The 16,629-nt window shown below is 46.6% G+C and overlaps 1 protein-coding gene across 2 annotated transcripts in view; it reads right to left on the reverse strand.

Moving 5' to 3' along the window:
• Nucleotides 1-16,629, reverse strand: part of CDH4 (cadherin 4) — a 1,019,548-nt gene that overhangs the window by 406,878 nt on the left and 596,041 nt on the right. For both annotated transcript variants that reach the window (XM_029611832.1, XM_029611831.1), the window contains exon 3: nucleotides 14,387-14,613. In XM_029611832.1, coding sequence (XP_029467692.1) covers nucleotides 14,387-14,613 — 227 coding nt within the window. The remainder of the gene's footprint in view (nucleotides 1-14,386; nucleotides 14,614-16,629) is intronic.

A 16,629-nucleotide genomic window follows, 5' to 3' on the forward strand; every position in this document is an offset into this window, starting at 1 on the left:
GCTTTTAAAATCTGCCCCTTAGGGTGTTGAAGCACCCTCAGAGCTGGCACCTCTGAGGATGAGGATGATGACATGAGGACCAGCAATGGCCCTGTACTGCACTGAGGGCCTGATCTATCAAGGACTTCCCTGTAACTACACAATGGACTATTGCAGAATCAGGCTGCAGGTGCTGACAGCTTCTGGTGTGCTAGCTGAGGGCATTCAAAAAGGGAATACAGCATGCAACCAGTCAGGGAAACTAATGACTGAAATTGTGCAGCCACATTTACAAATGTGCATCTGGGTCACATGACCAAGCAAGAGAGTACTAACTGCATGCACTTAAACCCTCCCCCAAACCAAACCAAACCAAAAAGGAGGAGGCATCTGGTACAAGAAATATACAAAACTGCAAACAGTGGCTCACCAAGTTGTTAGAAGAGCAGGATTAAAACCAAACGAGACTCTTTCAGTCTGTACCTTTTGCTAATGCATGGAGATCTTAGACCATTTAAGTATGCAAAGTGGCAACTGTTCTGCTAATTATGTGTATGCGAAATGCAAAGAGTCAAACTTATGTAAATTGCTGCTGCCTAAGTTCCCAAAAGCTTAGCAATATATCCTACCATATTAAAATAAATTAACAGATAAGCATCTATCAATACTGCTACATAATACTATAAATTAAAATCTCCAGGTGGGATTAAATCCCCCTCCCCCAACAAAGGGTTAGCTTTATACAATGCACAGATCTCAGAGGGCACTATTTCTACATTTATTTGAAAAAGCATCTTCAAGCTGAGACCACTTAGCCAATCTCCAAACCAAACCATCAACAGTAGCTCAACACAGGGCCGGTGTTAGGTTTTTTTGTTGCCCTGTGTGAACAATTACTGTGTTACCACCCCCGCCCAATTCATTCATTCTCTGTCCCGGGCTCACCCAAAAAAAGTCCAATTCCCTTCAGTGATACAAACTATTCTTCCCCCAGACCCATGGCTGGAGCAAGGGTATTCAGTGCCCTAGGTGAACCTTAGAGCCTTGCACAATGCCCCCGTCCTATTCCACACACACAATTAAGAGTTCTGCATTTAAATTTTACATGAAAAATATCAAAGTATACTATTCTGAGGTAAAAATATCCCTTACGTTATATTTACATGCCAACTAGAAACTTATATTTGTGATGCCAACTAGAAATCCCTGCAAAAAAGACACTTGGAACCTGTATTGTATTTGGCCTATTGTGATGTGTGTTGGGTGTGGGCTTCACCCTCTGAAAGCCCAAATAAACTTCCTAATAGGAAAATACCTCACCTCAGTCACACATGCAGAACATAAAGAGACCCTCACCAAATACAGAATAGAGCAACCATAAAGCAGAAAATGCAAACGTGCAAACAAAAACTGAACTGGAAACCACAAGAAGCCAGACCCTCTATGCAGTGCAAGAATGAAAAAACAGAACCATCACCATTCCTCAAACATCAAACAATAAAATAAAGAAATAAAATAAATACATAATCATAATACTAAAAACATACAAATTTTTTATATATTTATTTATAGATTTTCAAAAATATTATAACAAATCAAAAATACTCTACTATTAGAGATATAGGAGCAATTACAAAACATCAAAAATAGAAATAATTATGAGAAACACACATACAATCACCAAATTTCAAAATTTCAGTGTAAGGAGAGAGACAGAAAATACAGGGAGTATTTAGGAGCTTAACATAAGTAAACAGGCTTAACATAAATCTGATAGCAAATTCTAATGTCCTGTGAGGAGGATACAAGAGAAGGTGTCAAGGATTTCCTTGATTCCAAAAACTCTAAGTTGGTCAGGGAAAAAATATGAAGCACTCATTTTTAAAATTAATGACACATTTACATGGGTAGCGCAATCTAAAGGAGCAACCAATGCAATTGCCTCTTGGCATAATGAAAGAAATTTCCAATGGCGAATTTGAGTTACAAGGGCCAAACTGGGGAAAATTCTAATTGACTGATCATGAAATAGGGAATTTATACTCCTAAAATACCTTTGCATTACCTTACTTAAATCCTGAAAAGAATAAAAGGAAACAAATGTTCTATGCTGTCTAACTTTGACATCAGAATTTTCCAGGAAATTAGATAACTCAAGAGTAACAGAATTAGGACTAGCAGATGTATTATTAGAGAAAAACAAAAGTCAAGAGCCATTTGAAAAACCCAAAACTTGCAGGAAATAATTCCTCAAGGTTAAATCCGGAAATGTCCCCCATAACCTTCGGAAAATCATGTAGCCTCAAATTTAAATTCCTAGATTGATTTTCAAGATGTTCAATCCTTTTAGAAAGAGAGTTGCGGTCCTTAACTGTGGCCACTTTAAAAGCTTGAATCTGTTTCAAATTATCCTCAATATCTGAAACTTTAGAGTTCATGGCCACAAGTTGACCTTCATGAGATGAACTTCCAAATCCAGACCTTATTTTCCCAAAGGGAATCTACTGTTACTATAGCCGGTCGGGAAGGGATCGATAAAGAAGAAATAGGAGGAATAGTCTGGCTCACCAAGGACGCCGCTGCCGAAGCACCAACCAAACCTTCCTCCAGGCTGCCCATCTCCAAAGACGCCAAAGGAGAGAAAGAAGGAATTCCAGATGAAACACCTCAGCGGGGCGAGATGAATCAGAACGCCCAGGAGCAGTCAAACTTCCAACCCCTCCTGCAGAGGCTGCTCCAGCCACGTCGCAGGTCATTGCCGCGGTGCTGGATGATGACTCACATGGTAGACGCTCGTCCAACGGAATCAGGGAAACGTCCCCGTCGGCGTCTGCTGCACTGCCTCGTGGCAAGGCACATCGGGATCCTCAGTTCCCTGAAGCGCTATCGATGCAGAGGTGAGGCTGGTGATAAGCTGCTGTCCGGTAAGTTGGGAAGGTTCAGAGGGAAAACCCCTCACCCGTCCTGCTAAGGAGGCATAAGTCTCCCAGAAGAAAACTTGCAAAGAAACAAGTAGGGAACAGCAGTGCAGAGCTACACCACTATCCCGCCCCAAAAAAACATGCTATTAATAATATTTCAAAAAAAGCTGATGAATACAAGATCAAATAATTAAAAACTCATATACACATTTTTTTTAAATGTTCCAAACACCAATAAAATATTTCAAAACAGTAGACACGACAAATAACAGCTGAAAAATAAAACCAAAAAGGATTTTTAAAATTTACACTCTCCATACCTGGGAACCTTTGATTTCCAGTCACCCTGGGATTGTCGTGGAGCAGTGGGAGTGGGATGCACAAACTTTCTCCTCCTTTTCTTATGTACACACACACACAAGCTCATATACACACACACACTCCCTCTCAGACAAACCTACAGGTGTCTCCAGCTTTTCTTTGGTTGGGATCCTACCAGCACTACCAGCACTACCAGCACTACCAGGCCCTCATCTTCATTTTAGCTGCTGGCAGGTTGGAATCCACCTGCACCCCCCCCCCCCCATTCTCTCTCTCTCTCACCCCCCTCCCCAAGACAAGCTCCCATTTACACGCACACACCCCAGGCAGGTACCCCTTCTCACACACACACACACACACACACCCAATCAAGGCAGCCTCTCATACACACACACACACACACACCCATCACAGGCATCCTCCTATACACACACGTGTTCATCCCAGGCAGCCTTCCATACACCCATCACAGGCAGCCTCTCACACACACACACACACCCATCACAGGCATCCTCCTATACACACACGTGTTCATCCCAGGCAGCCTTCCATACACCCATCACAGGCAGCCTCTCACACACACACACACACACACACACCCATCACAGGCATCCTCCTATACACACACGTGTTCATCCCAGGCAGCCTCCCATACACACACACATTCATCCCAGGCAGCCTCCCATACACACCCATCACAGGCAGCCTCTCACACACACAGGCACCCATCCCAGGCATCCTCCTATACACACACACATTCATCCCAGGCAGCCTCCCATACACACCCATCACAGGCAGCCTCTCACACACACAGGCACCCATCCCAGGCATCCTCCTATACACACACACATTCATCCCAGGCAGCCTCCCCATACACACCCATCACAGGCAGCCTCTCACACACACAGGCACCCATCCCAGGCATCCTCCTATACACACACACATTCATCCCAGGCAGCCTCCCATACACACCCATCACAGGCAGCCTCTCACACACACAGGCACCCATCCCAGGCATCCTCCTATACACACACACATTCATCCCAGGCAGCCTCCCATACACACCCATCACAGGCAGCCTCTCACACACACACACACACCCATCACAGGCATCCTCCTATACACACACACATTCATCCCAGGCAGCCTCCCATACACACCCATCACAGGCAGCCTCTCACACACACAGGCACCCATCCCAGGCATCCTCCTATACACACACACATTCATCCCAGGCAGCCTCCCATACACACCCATCACAGGCAGCCTCTCACACACACACACACCCATCCCAGGCATCCTCCTATACACACACACATTCATCCCAGGCAGCCTCCCATACACACCCATCACAGGCAGCCTCTCACACACACAGGCACCCATCCCAGGCATCCTCCTATACACACACACATTCATCCCAGGCAGCCTCCCATACACACCCATCACAGGCAGCCTCTCACACACACAGGCACCCATCCCAGGCATCCTCCTATACACACACACATTCATCCCAGGCAGCCTCCCATACACACCCATCACAGGCAGCCTCTCACACACACACACACACCCATCACAGGCATCCTCCTATACACACACACATTCATCCCAGGCAGCCTCCCATACACACCCATCACAGGCAGCCTCTCACACACACACACACACCCATCACAGGCATCCTCCTATACACACACACATTCATCCCAGGCAGCCTCCCATACACACCCATCACAGGCAGCCTCTCACACACACACACACACCCATCACAGGCATCCTCCTATACACACACACATTCATCCCAGGCAGCCTCCCATACACACCCATCACAGGCAGCCTCTCACACACACACACACACCCATCACAGGCATCCTCCTATACACACACACATTCATCCCAGGCAGCCTCCCATACACACAGGCACCCATCCCAGGCATCCTCCTATACACACACACATTCATCCCAGGCAGCCTCCCATACACACCCATCACAGGCAGCCTCTCACACACACACACACACCCATCCCAGGCATCCTCCTATACACACACACATTCATCCCAGGCAGCCTCCCATACACACCCATCACAGGCAGCCTCTCACACACACACACACACCCATCACAGGCATCCTCCTATACACACACACATTCATCCCAGGCAGCCTCCCATACACACCCATCACAGGCAGCCTCTCACACACACACACACACCCATCACAGGCATCCTCCTATACACACACACATTCATCCCAGGCAGCCTCCCATACACACCCATCACAGGCAGCCTCTCACACACACAGGCACCCATCCCAGGCATCCTCCTATACACACACACATTCATCCCAGGCAGCCTCCCATACACACCCATCACAGGCAGCCTTTCACACACACACACACACCCATCACAGGCATCCTCCTATACACACACACATTCATCCCAGGCAGCCTCCCATACACACCCATCACAGGCAGCCTCTCACACACACACACACACCCATCACAGGCATCCTCCTATACACACACACATTCATCCCAGGCAGCCTCCCATACACACCCATCACAGGCAGCCTCTCACACACACACACACACCCATCACAGGCATCCTCCTATACACACACACATTCATCCCAGGCAGCCTCCCATACACACAGGCACCCATCCCAGGCATCCTCCTATACACACACACATTCATCCCAGGCAGCCTCCCATACACACCCATCACAGGCAGCCTCTCACACACACAGGCACCCATCCCAGGCATCCTCCTACACACACACACATTCATCCCAGGCAGCCTCCCATACACACCCATCACAGGCAGCCTCTCACACACACACACACACCCATCACAGGCATCCTCCTATACACACACACATTCATCCCAGGCAGCCTCCCATACACACCCATCACAGGCAGCCTCTCACACACACACACACACCCATCACAGGCATCCTCCTATACACACACACATTCATCCCAGGCAGCCTCCCATACACACCCATCACAGGCAGCCTCTCACACACACACACACACCCATCACAGGCATCCTCCTATACACACACACATTCATCCCAGGCAGCCTCCCATACACACACACACACTTATCACAGGCAACTTCCCATACACACTCACACCCACTCACCCATCCCAGGCAGCCTCCCATACACACACACACAGAGGCACCCATCACAGGCAGCCTCCCATACACACACACATTCATCCCAGGCAGCCTCCCATACACACACACACACTTATCACAGGCAACTTCCCATACACACTCACACCCACTCACCCATCCCAGGCAGCCTCCCATACACACATGCATTCATCACAGGCAGCCTCTCATACACACACACACTCATCCCAGGCAGCCTCCCAATACACACACACACTCATCACAGGCAGCCTCCCATACACACACACATTCATCCCAGGCAGCCTCCCATACACACACACACACTTATCACAGGCAACTTCCCATACACACTCACACCCACCCACCCATCCCAGGCAGCCTCCCATACACACTTGCATTCATCACAGGCAGCCTCCCATACACACACACACTCATCCCAGGCAGCCTCCCATACACACACCCACTCATCCCAGGCAGCCTCCTATTCACACACACACACATACAGACCAGGCAGTCGGGGTCCATGGGTCATTCCTCCTCTGCTGCCAGCCTGTTCCTTTGTGGAGAAAAGCCATTCTGCAGCTCCTCTTCCTGTGCTAGCACTGCGATCATTCAGCACTTTCAGTGCTAGTACTTCCTGTATTCTCATCTCGCTAGAATATAGGAAATTCTAGCACTGCGAGTCTTCAATACTGTGGGGTTAGCACCAGAGTAGGAGCTGAAGGATGGGCTTCCTCTGCTGTGGCTTCCTGCTTCTGCCACTGGTGGGATCAGATCCACTGGTGGCACCATGGGTTTCTGCTGTTGGTGGGATCGGGTCCACCGATGGCACCACAAGCCTCCTTCTGCCGCTGGTGGATTCGAGTCCACTGGCGGCAACACAGGCGTCTCCCTGCTCCCGACACTGCCCCACAGGGTGTGCTGCCCTGTGCAATTGCACGGTTTGTATATCTAGTGGCGCCGGGCTGGCTCCAAGAAAGACTGTGTCATCTTCCCAGGGATCATATGGGAGCTCCTCCTCGCTAAGGTCCCACGGGGAACAGTTTGGAGGGTCCCTGCCCAAGCCTCTCAGTTTTGGAAGAGGGCACTGTGGGCATCGACAGTCCCGAAAGCATCGATGGCAATGAGGGCATCGACAGCCCTGAGGGCATCGACGACACCAAGATCCCTGATGCTCCAGGAACTGAATTGGGGAGCCCTGGCCACGGCACTAAGGGCCTCGAGGGCACCATCAGCTGCACAGATTCTTCCTCCTCCTTGGACTTGATAATGGGAATCGCTCCGGAGGGGGGGCATAGGTGGCCGCTGGGGAACAGATGGTACCCCGGGCACCGGCTGTATAGACATACATCCAGAAGGACGTCTAGATGCTCTAGCAGGGGCACCAAGAGAGACGGTGCAGGCTCTGGCACCGGCATGGGAACCGGTGCCGACAGCAGCTCACTACCCCTCAGGGCTTGGAGCACCGCCTGCTGAACCCTGCAGTTCAACTCCTCCTGAAAATCTACTGTAGTTAAGACGGATGAAGGAGTCACCAGAGCCCCGAGGAGGCTTGGTACCCAGCACTGCAACCAATGGGGAACGCCTTGAACTCCCGGGTCTGATAGAGGACAGTGCCTCTTCCTCTTAGGATCGCTTCAGTGGTGGCACGTCAGTTGCTGATGCCGCACCGGTCCCGGAGCCATGCGTTGACAGAGACCGGTGATGATGCTTGAGGGACTTCCCTTGGTGCTCAGCCCGGTCTTTCCCTGGAGTCGAGGAAGGTGAAGATCCTGATGTCCTTGAGTGCAACGACACCGAGGTGGCATATCACCAGTTCCTCTCTCATGAGAGGGACCTGCAGAGAGGTAGAGAGGGACAGCATATCTAACGGCTCCCCTTGGCCTCTAGGTGCAGATGCCCCCAATGCCGGAGTAGATGGATCAGACTTTCTGGCAAAAAGCTTTTCCATCGTATCCAGCCAGGCATGACGGACTTTGGGGGGGGGGGGTCATCTGGTAACACAGATTGCACCCTCGGACATCATGCAACACCCCCAAACAGAGAATTCAGACCTCATGCGGATCAATAATGGACATGGGCCGCAGGACTGGGGACATCGGCGAAAAACAGACGACATCATGAAAAATGGTCAGCAAGGGGTCGAAGGCTGTCGGTCATCGAGAGGCGACTTGCCAGGAATCGACCGCATGAAGGGAAAATTTAAATACCTACCGCATGCCGAATGGCACTGACCGAAGAAGAGGGACCCGGCACCAAGATCATCGAAAATGACCAGGAAAATACTTTGAAAAGGATGAGCTAAGACCAGAGCTCCACTACCACGAGGCAACTTCTTCGCAGAAAAAAAGAGACTGAAGAGGGACCCTGTGTGGCTAGTGGCAGGCTGGGCATGCTCAGTGTGCCAGTCACAGTTCTAGAAACTTTGACAAAAGTTTTCCGTGCTGGGCTCCATCTGCTGATGACACCCATCTGTGAGGACTACCATCCTGCTTGTCCTAGGAGAAACTACACGTCCTTAGTGAGTCCATGGTATCAAGCCATGCGCAATTTTCTGGGGTTAGGAAAATGGGCGCTCGAAAATTGAGCTACCCTTTTCTTAACCCTACCGCTGTCAAGATTTCTTTTTTCATGTTGCAGATTTCTGTGGTTCCTCTTGCTAAGAATCACAACAAGATTAAGTAGGGAGAACTACAGAAAAGCTTTATGTTTTTTATTTTCTCAGCATGGCTTGGTGTGCCTAACATCAGCTCCGGGCTGGCCTTAATTTTTGAGGGTTAAAATGTGCGCGTCAAGCGTGATTTTTTTTTTCTTTTAATATCGGGGGTACTAGCTAATAGCCTCATCAATATGGCATTTCCATGTAATGAGCTCTATTATTTACGTGCAGTATGGGCACGCGTTTTGGAACCGCTAATCCTGATATTGCATTGGGCCTATGTCTAGCGTGTCCAAAACCCATGTCCAACCGTGTGAGCTCAGCGCCCGATATTGCATCGGCCCCGTGGTGCTGTACTCCCGACTGGGACAGGTTCTAACTGAGATGGAAACTTGGGAGTGGGAGACAGCAGCCAGATGAAACATAGCGAGATAAATGAAAAATAGCAAGTTTTTATGCTGATAATTGGCAATTTTGCACAAGCACTTAGTTTAGCAAGTTTTATCCCGAATGATACTATACATCTTCCTATTTTCTATGTAAGGCAATGCACAACTTTCTTAAAGTGAAAAAAAGTGTGTGGCATACTAAAGAGAAGCTCATGAGCTGGCTGAGTTTTATACTGGAATATTATTGCAGATCAGCTTAGCTTTCATGACTGCCGATGCGAGCTATGGGGACATAGTATTATTTTAATCAACAATCCTCTTTTTTCAGCAATTGCACCCAGAGGTCACATTGACACTTTCAAGTGCTACAATGGATAGTTTTGATCTGAGCCTTGAAAGAACATTTTGTCATCAGTATTTATAGCACTGCTGGAACCCCTCACAGAATCCTCCATGGTAGAGCAAGTCTCCTATGGGAAAAATATGACCTTGTTTGCATTCTCTAATTGAGCTGCTATCAGGATCCCCGCAAGGGTATGTGAACAGTTCCTTCACAGCCAATCACTGCTTGGACTGCTATCCCCCCCTCCCAAAAAAAATATAAAAACTCTTATTATTTTCATCATTTCCAAGGAACAAAAAGATAATGCATGACACCTAAGGAGACCTATCTGATACCAAATCATTTTGACAATTCTAATCATCCCCACAGACTTAAGTTAAGCACTAGACCATTTAATCTCTTGGTTTTGTAGAGGGAAACAGGAGCTCTCATGAAACTTTCTTCTGACTGGCTGGGGAACCCTTTACCCTAGTGTCTCTCTCTGGCTTCCACCCTCCTCCGACTCCCTCCCCATCTATGTGTACTGACCACCCAGCAGACCCTAGGATGGGTCGCAACTGGCCAGTTGGTGGCCACTAGGTGCGAGTCATATAAATTATATTCAGGGCTTCTCATGTTAGGTGTTTATAAATTGTAAATTCAGGAGTTTATTTGCTGGCTAACTGCAGGTTCTTTGGGAGTATGAAAAATCAGTGTTTACTGATGATCTCAGGGCACAGATACCATTGTTGGGGAAGGCTCAGGGTAAGCAAAGGGAGGGTGCCAGAGTTACTAAGGGAAGTGGTGTTTTTATCGAACAAAGACATGTTATTTTTTTCGCATTGGGGTGTTTTATTGGGGTTCATCTGTTAGAACCTAAAATCAGAAGCCCTAATTATATCTTACTAGGTCAGAGGTTAAGAAACCATGGCTGTTGGGGACAGAAGGACAGTGCTCATTAAGCAAGGTGAGGATTCAGCTGCAATAGGAATATACATTTATGACATTCATAGCTTCCAGGAGCTGACCCGGGGTGGCCATGGCAGATCACCCGACTGTCTTCCATCTATCTACTGAGAAAGTACAGTGCAACGTTCCGGGGAATGCAACAGTACATAGGAAGAAACAGAGATAAGAGTGAAAAATATGAGGATCCCAAGTGTTCCCAGGCCTGCTTTCCTTTTTCTTTCAAGAGGGAATGAGGCCTCATGGGGAACCACTAACGACCAGATGTAGAAAAAGGGATTTTCCCATTTGTTGTCTATGGGAAAATTGCTTTGAACATCCAGTGCCAAGTCTTCATGCTTTGTTCGTTTTGGTCTCTTATGAGACCGCCTACACCTCTGTACTAGGACTCTGTGCACCTCTTAACCATGAAGGACTGATGTCATTCTCCTTGTAATGCTCATGAATATCAAATGTTTAATAAAATATATTGTTCCATGTTATAACAACACTTAGATACTGCATGGAAAGCAAAAAGCTCCATGGTACACCCCAGAACTGAAAACCTCAAAGCGTACACTGAGACAAACCGAAAAACAGTGGAGACGAACCCCTACCCCAAACCTGAAAGACAAATACAGAACGCTACTACACAACTATACAACTGACCTCAACACAGCAAAGCGCAATTTCTACACAACAAGAATTCATGATTACCAATTTAACCCGAGGACCCTCTTCGCCTATGTCAAAGACCTAACCAACCCTATCCAAAATGACACAACACCAAACTCCAGCAACATCTCCAGTGAAAAACTAGCACAATTCTTCAAGGGCAAAGTTGACAACATCATTGCCAAGATTCCCCAAACTCACAACGACTCAACGGACATCCCTCCTCCTATCCACACATGGTCTCAATTCACACCCGTTGCATCTACAGAAATTGAACCCATCATCAAAAAACCCAACCCCGCATCCCACCCCTTAGACCCCATCCCCATCAAAACCCTAAAACTCATCAGAGAGATTATTGTCAAACCAATAACCTTCATCATCAACTTATCCCTCGAACAAGGAATCTTCCCAGAAAAACTCAAAAACGCCATCATCAAACCAATCATCAAAAAACCTCAACTCGACAAATCAGACCCAGCAAACTACAGACCAGTCTCTAACCTCCCATTCTTAGCAAAAATCATCGAAAAAACAGTCAACAATCAACTTACAGATCACCTTGAAACCTATAATGTTCTCCAGCCAGCACAGCATGGTTTCAGAAAATTTTTCTGCACCGAAACCCTCCTCCTCTCTCTCACCGATACCATCCTCAGAGGCCGCGACAAAGGCAAATCGTTCCTCCTGATACTTCTTGATATATCAGCTGCCTTTGACACCATCAATCACAGAACACTCCTCACCAGACTTAAAGAAATTGGTCTACAAGACACTACAATCAAATGGTTCAAATCCTACCTCTCAAACAGATCCTACATAGTCAAGACAAACTTATCCGAATCCTCACAAGTGCCCCTCACACATGGTGTCCCACAAGGTTCTTCCCTATCCTCAACCCTCTTCAACATTTACCTCCTCCCACTATGCAAATACCTCTCAGATGCAAACCTCACCTACTTCGTCTATGCAGACGACATACAAATATTACTCCCCATAAACAAGTCCATTCAACTCACCATGGAAAAATGGAACAAACTCAGCTCAAAATTATCCCACCTGCTATCTCAACTATCTCTCTGCCTCAACCAAGCCAAAACAGAAATCCTTCACATCCACGATGACCGTCCCTCTTCTCCCCTCAAGTGCACCCCCTCAAGCTACCCAGGAAGCTCAAACAACCCGGGGGTACCAAACATCTCACAAATCTCACTCACACCATCCACAAGAAACCTAGGCGTAACAATCGACAGCCAACTCAACTTTAAATGACACATCTCCAACACAATTAAGGATGGATTCGTCAAGCTTCAAACACTGAAAAAACTCAAACCCCTTCTCCAAGCGCACGATTTCCGAACAGTCCTTCAATCAATTATTTTCTCAAAACTCGACTACTGCAACTCCCTTCTCCTCGGCCTACCAGAAATCCACATCAAACCCCTCCAAGTTCTACAAAATGCCGCCGCCAGAATCATCACTAATAACAAAAAATCCTCCCACATCACACCCACTCTCAAAGAACTCCACTGGCTACCCATCACACAAAGAATCCAATATAAAACCCTCACCCTCATGCACAAAAAAATAAACAACAACAAAATGAACTGGCTAAACAACGCAATACATCCATACCCCAACACAAAGAACTCTCAGATCCACCAACACTGGCCTTCTAGCCGTCCCCAATCTCAAAACTGCACACCTCAACGCAACCCGCAAACGAGCCATAACAATAGCGGGCCCGACCCTATGGAACTCCCTCCCCACCCGTCTCAGAAATGAATCCTCATTGCAAGTCTTTAAAAAACACCTCAAAACATGGCTGTTTTTAAAAGCCTTCCCACCTGACCCTTAACCTGACCGAACGCATCACACCACACCCCCTACGCAGGCATCTCTCCCTCCTTTCATCCCTCCCTGACACTCCCTCCCTCCCACCCTTCCCTTCCCTTTCCTCCCTCCCTTCAACCCTTATACCTAAATTATTTTTATCAACTAGTCATAATGTACATATGTTATATGCTATAATTTATTGTTCCATGTATTTCTGTTCTGTTATAATTGTTATCATGTTATAATGTAAAATAGGGCTGATCTCGCCCTATTCTTTTAGTTACCTGGAAATCGATGTGATATCTCGATTGAATGTCGGTATATTAAATAAATAAATAAATAAATAAATACATACATACATACATACATACATACATTCATTTCAGGCCAAGGAGCCTGCTGGGATGAAACTGCAGTACGGTTTAAAAAAAAAAAAAAATTAAGAATAATAATTCCCATAATTAGGAGCTCTGGTTGACGATCGATCATGAATGGGAAAAATCATTTTAAACAGCCTCTGCACACTTCCCTCTTTAACTTGGCTTTGAAAACATTAAAAAAACAATATTCACTGAGCTGTGCACTTACATATTTTTTATTTTTTTTTCAGTTTAAAATAAAAAGAAGAGGACAGAGTCTCTGCTCCTCTGCTGAAAAAAAAAAAAAATCATCTCTGGTGCTACACAACTTTTAAAAATAAAGCCCCCCCTCCCCCACCTGCTCTGGATCCCTCTTATCCCATCTGTGGGTCTTAAGAAAGCCAAACTGTACATTGGAAGGCGGGTTTAGAAATTTTATATAAACAAATGGAGCAGACACTCCTGTCCTGCCAGGTCCTGAGCTAGCCCGAAGGCCAGCTCCATTTTTAAATACCAATCCGGCAGGGCAGGAGCTCCTGGACTTTGCTAATGCCCCATTTGTATTCCTTAAGACCCATGAAAGGGATAAGATTGATCTGGGGCTTGAGGGCTTTAATTTTTTACTTTTTTCTGGTGTCAGTGCTTCTTTTTATCAGGCGTGGGGAAGTTGAGGCTGACGGCCGCTTTGGCAAACAAAATGAAAGAAACGAGCAAAATCCTGTTCGTTTTCTTTCATATTTTCGCCACAAAATGAAACGAAAGCCCATCCCTAAATTAGTCACAGTTCCATAATTCGGAGATGAATGGAAAGGCAGGTAGCTGAGTGAGGAACCACTGCAGCACATCATTTACCTTGCGTTTGCTGTGCTCGGTCGCCTTCTCGTCCACCAGTAACCTGACGGTGGTTTCCCACTTGTTGGGGGTCCAGTGGTCCCATGCGGCCACCAGGAACGTGGCTTGCTTCGAAGGGATCTGCAGCTTGCGAGCGGCGAAGACCGTGCCATCTGGTCCCACCTTGAAATCGAGGTTGCTGGTTTCGTACCAAACCCTCCTGGACCTGCTGCAGCCGCTGAATTTCACTGGAAGAGGAGGCAAGGAAGAAGACAGACGCGTTACGATGGGCACCAGAGAAGAAAGCAGCCAAAAAGCAGATTTCAGACCTTTCATTTTGAGCGGTACATTCTGTATCTCCGAGACACATCAAGGAAATATTTCAACTGCTCCTTTAACCTCCAGGCACACTACTGGAGTTTATCCCCTTCCTTGGGGGAACTCCCTTGCAGAATTTTGGTTTTTTTTTAAAGAAAACTTAAATTTGAGGCAATTTCATTAGACCTATATAGCACAGCTCTTCCTTCTCCTACAAGACGTTTTTTACCTTCTTTCCAATATCTACCAACCCAAGGGGTGACTATTAACTACAGCAGGGGATGGGGACTCTTTACCTAACTAAGGTGTTTCCACCCTCTAAGTATTCCAAACACATGGGTTGCACTGCATAGATTAAATTACATCTAAGATACCCATCACGGTTCTACTCGAGTCAGGAGCAGATCTCTGCTTGCTTGGGGGAAGAGGTCTGAAGAGATGCGTGTAAAACCAGAAAGACCCCACTCTCTCCCCCTCAGACCCATCTAGACAGAAGTGTTCCCCTATGCTCAAAGGCTGTTTTGCTCACCATGACTCAGAGGGGGAAACCAGTTATTCTGAAAGAGGCCTAACAAGCAGTGACATCATGCTAATTGCTTCTCTCTTTTTGTGGTGGGGGCTGGGGATGGTGAGAGGGAATTGCATATTTAGGAAGATTAATCTAGGGCTCTATGTACAAAAGGGACTTCAGAAAGCCTTTAATATATTGGATGGTAATGAAGATTTCCAAGCATGCAATTAGGTGCAACAACTTATAGATGCCTAGGGAATGAGTAGGAAATGTCTGCAGGCCCTGAAAGCTAATTATACAGCACTGACAGTGAATGCAATTAAGTGAACATGGTGTACAGTTGTAATATTTATGTGGATCCCTTCACAACCTCCATACAGGAAGGCCAATTGGCCAGCATTTGAAGGGACAGCCCAACAGAAAGGCCATTTCCTTTTGTTTTACCCTGCAAACAACATCCAACAAGTCTAATGAATTTTGGTTTAATTTTATATCTCCCACCGTGGTCTTAAAATAACGGGGTGAATTTTCAAAACATTCTGCGCATAAAAATTAACAGACATGCGCATGTGAAGCATCCATGCGTAATCTGCGTTTTCTAAACTGGTCACATACACGCATATATCTGCTTTTGCGGCATCAGTGCAGCTGGTGTTGGCATGTAAGGAAGTAGAGCTATCATCGGCCATGGTAGAGCAAGAGAGGGAGCTGCCAAAGGGACAAACTGAATTCCGGCATGGGGAGGCACCATCCAGGGTGGTGGTGCAGCATGCAGTAGGGATGCGTATTTGTCTTTTTCATTTTTGTTTTAGTGCATATTACTTTTTTTCTTAGTGCGCACTAAAATGAACAAAAAAAATGAAATGAGTAATAAAAATAAAACGGAAAAAAAAAACCCCTGCTCTTGCTGCATACCCTGCATCTCCTCCTGTACCACTTTCGTCAGTCCCCGTATTTTATGTCCAAGCGAGACCAGCTATAATATTGGGTAAAAAGCCTGGCGCTGGTTCCCAGCTCTGGTTCTAACTTAGCTGGAAGTACAAAGGAGCAGGAGGAAAGGAAACCACCAGGTCAAGAAAAAAGTATTGGTCAATATTTTTTTCTGGCAGCATCGTCAAAATACCAAAAACAGAAATATACAGATCGATATTCAAAAGGTTTGCCCATCCAACTTTTGCAGTTCACCAGAGAAAACTGAGATTATAATTTTCCCCGCTGCTCCCTGGCTAAATTCTGTGCTGGCAACGTATTGCTACCACAGATTTTTCCAAGCTAAAAAGAGGAATGGCTGGGGGCATTCCTGGAGTGCTGAATCTCATCACTGCCTGGACAGAGCAGAGTAGCGGAGTAAAGTCTGATTAAGAACATACCTGTCCTAAAATCATCCATATTCCTTTAACTGAGTAACCTTACCAGGATATCCAGCAGATCCTGT

This window comes from Rhinatrema bivittatum, chromosome 8 (genome assembly GCF_901001135.1).
Source record: "Rhinatrema bivittatum chromosome 8, aRhiBiv1.1, whole genome shotgun sequence".
Classification (NCBI taxonomy): Eukaryota; Metazoa; Chordata; class Amphibia; order Gymnophiona; family Rhinatrematidae; genus Rhinatrema; species Rhinatrema bivittatum.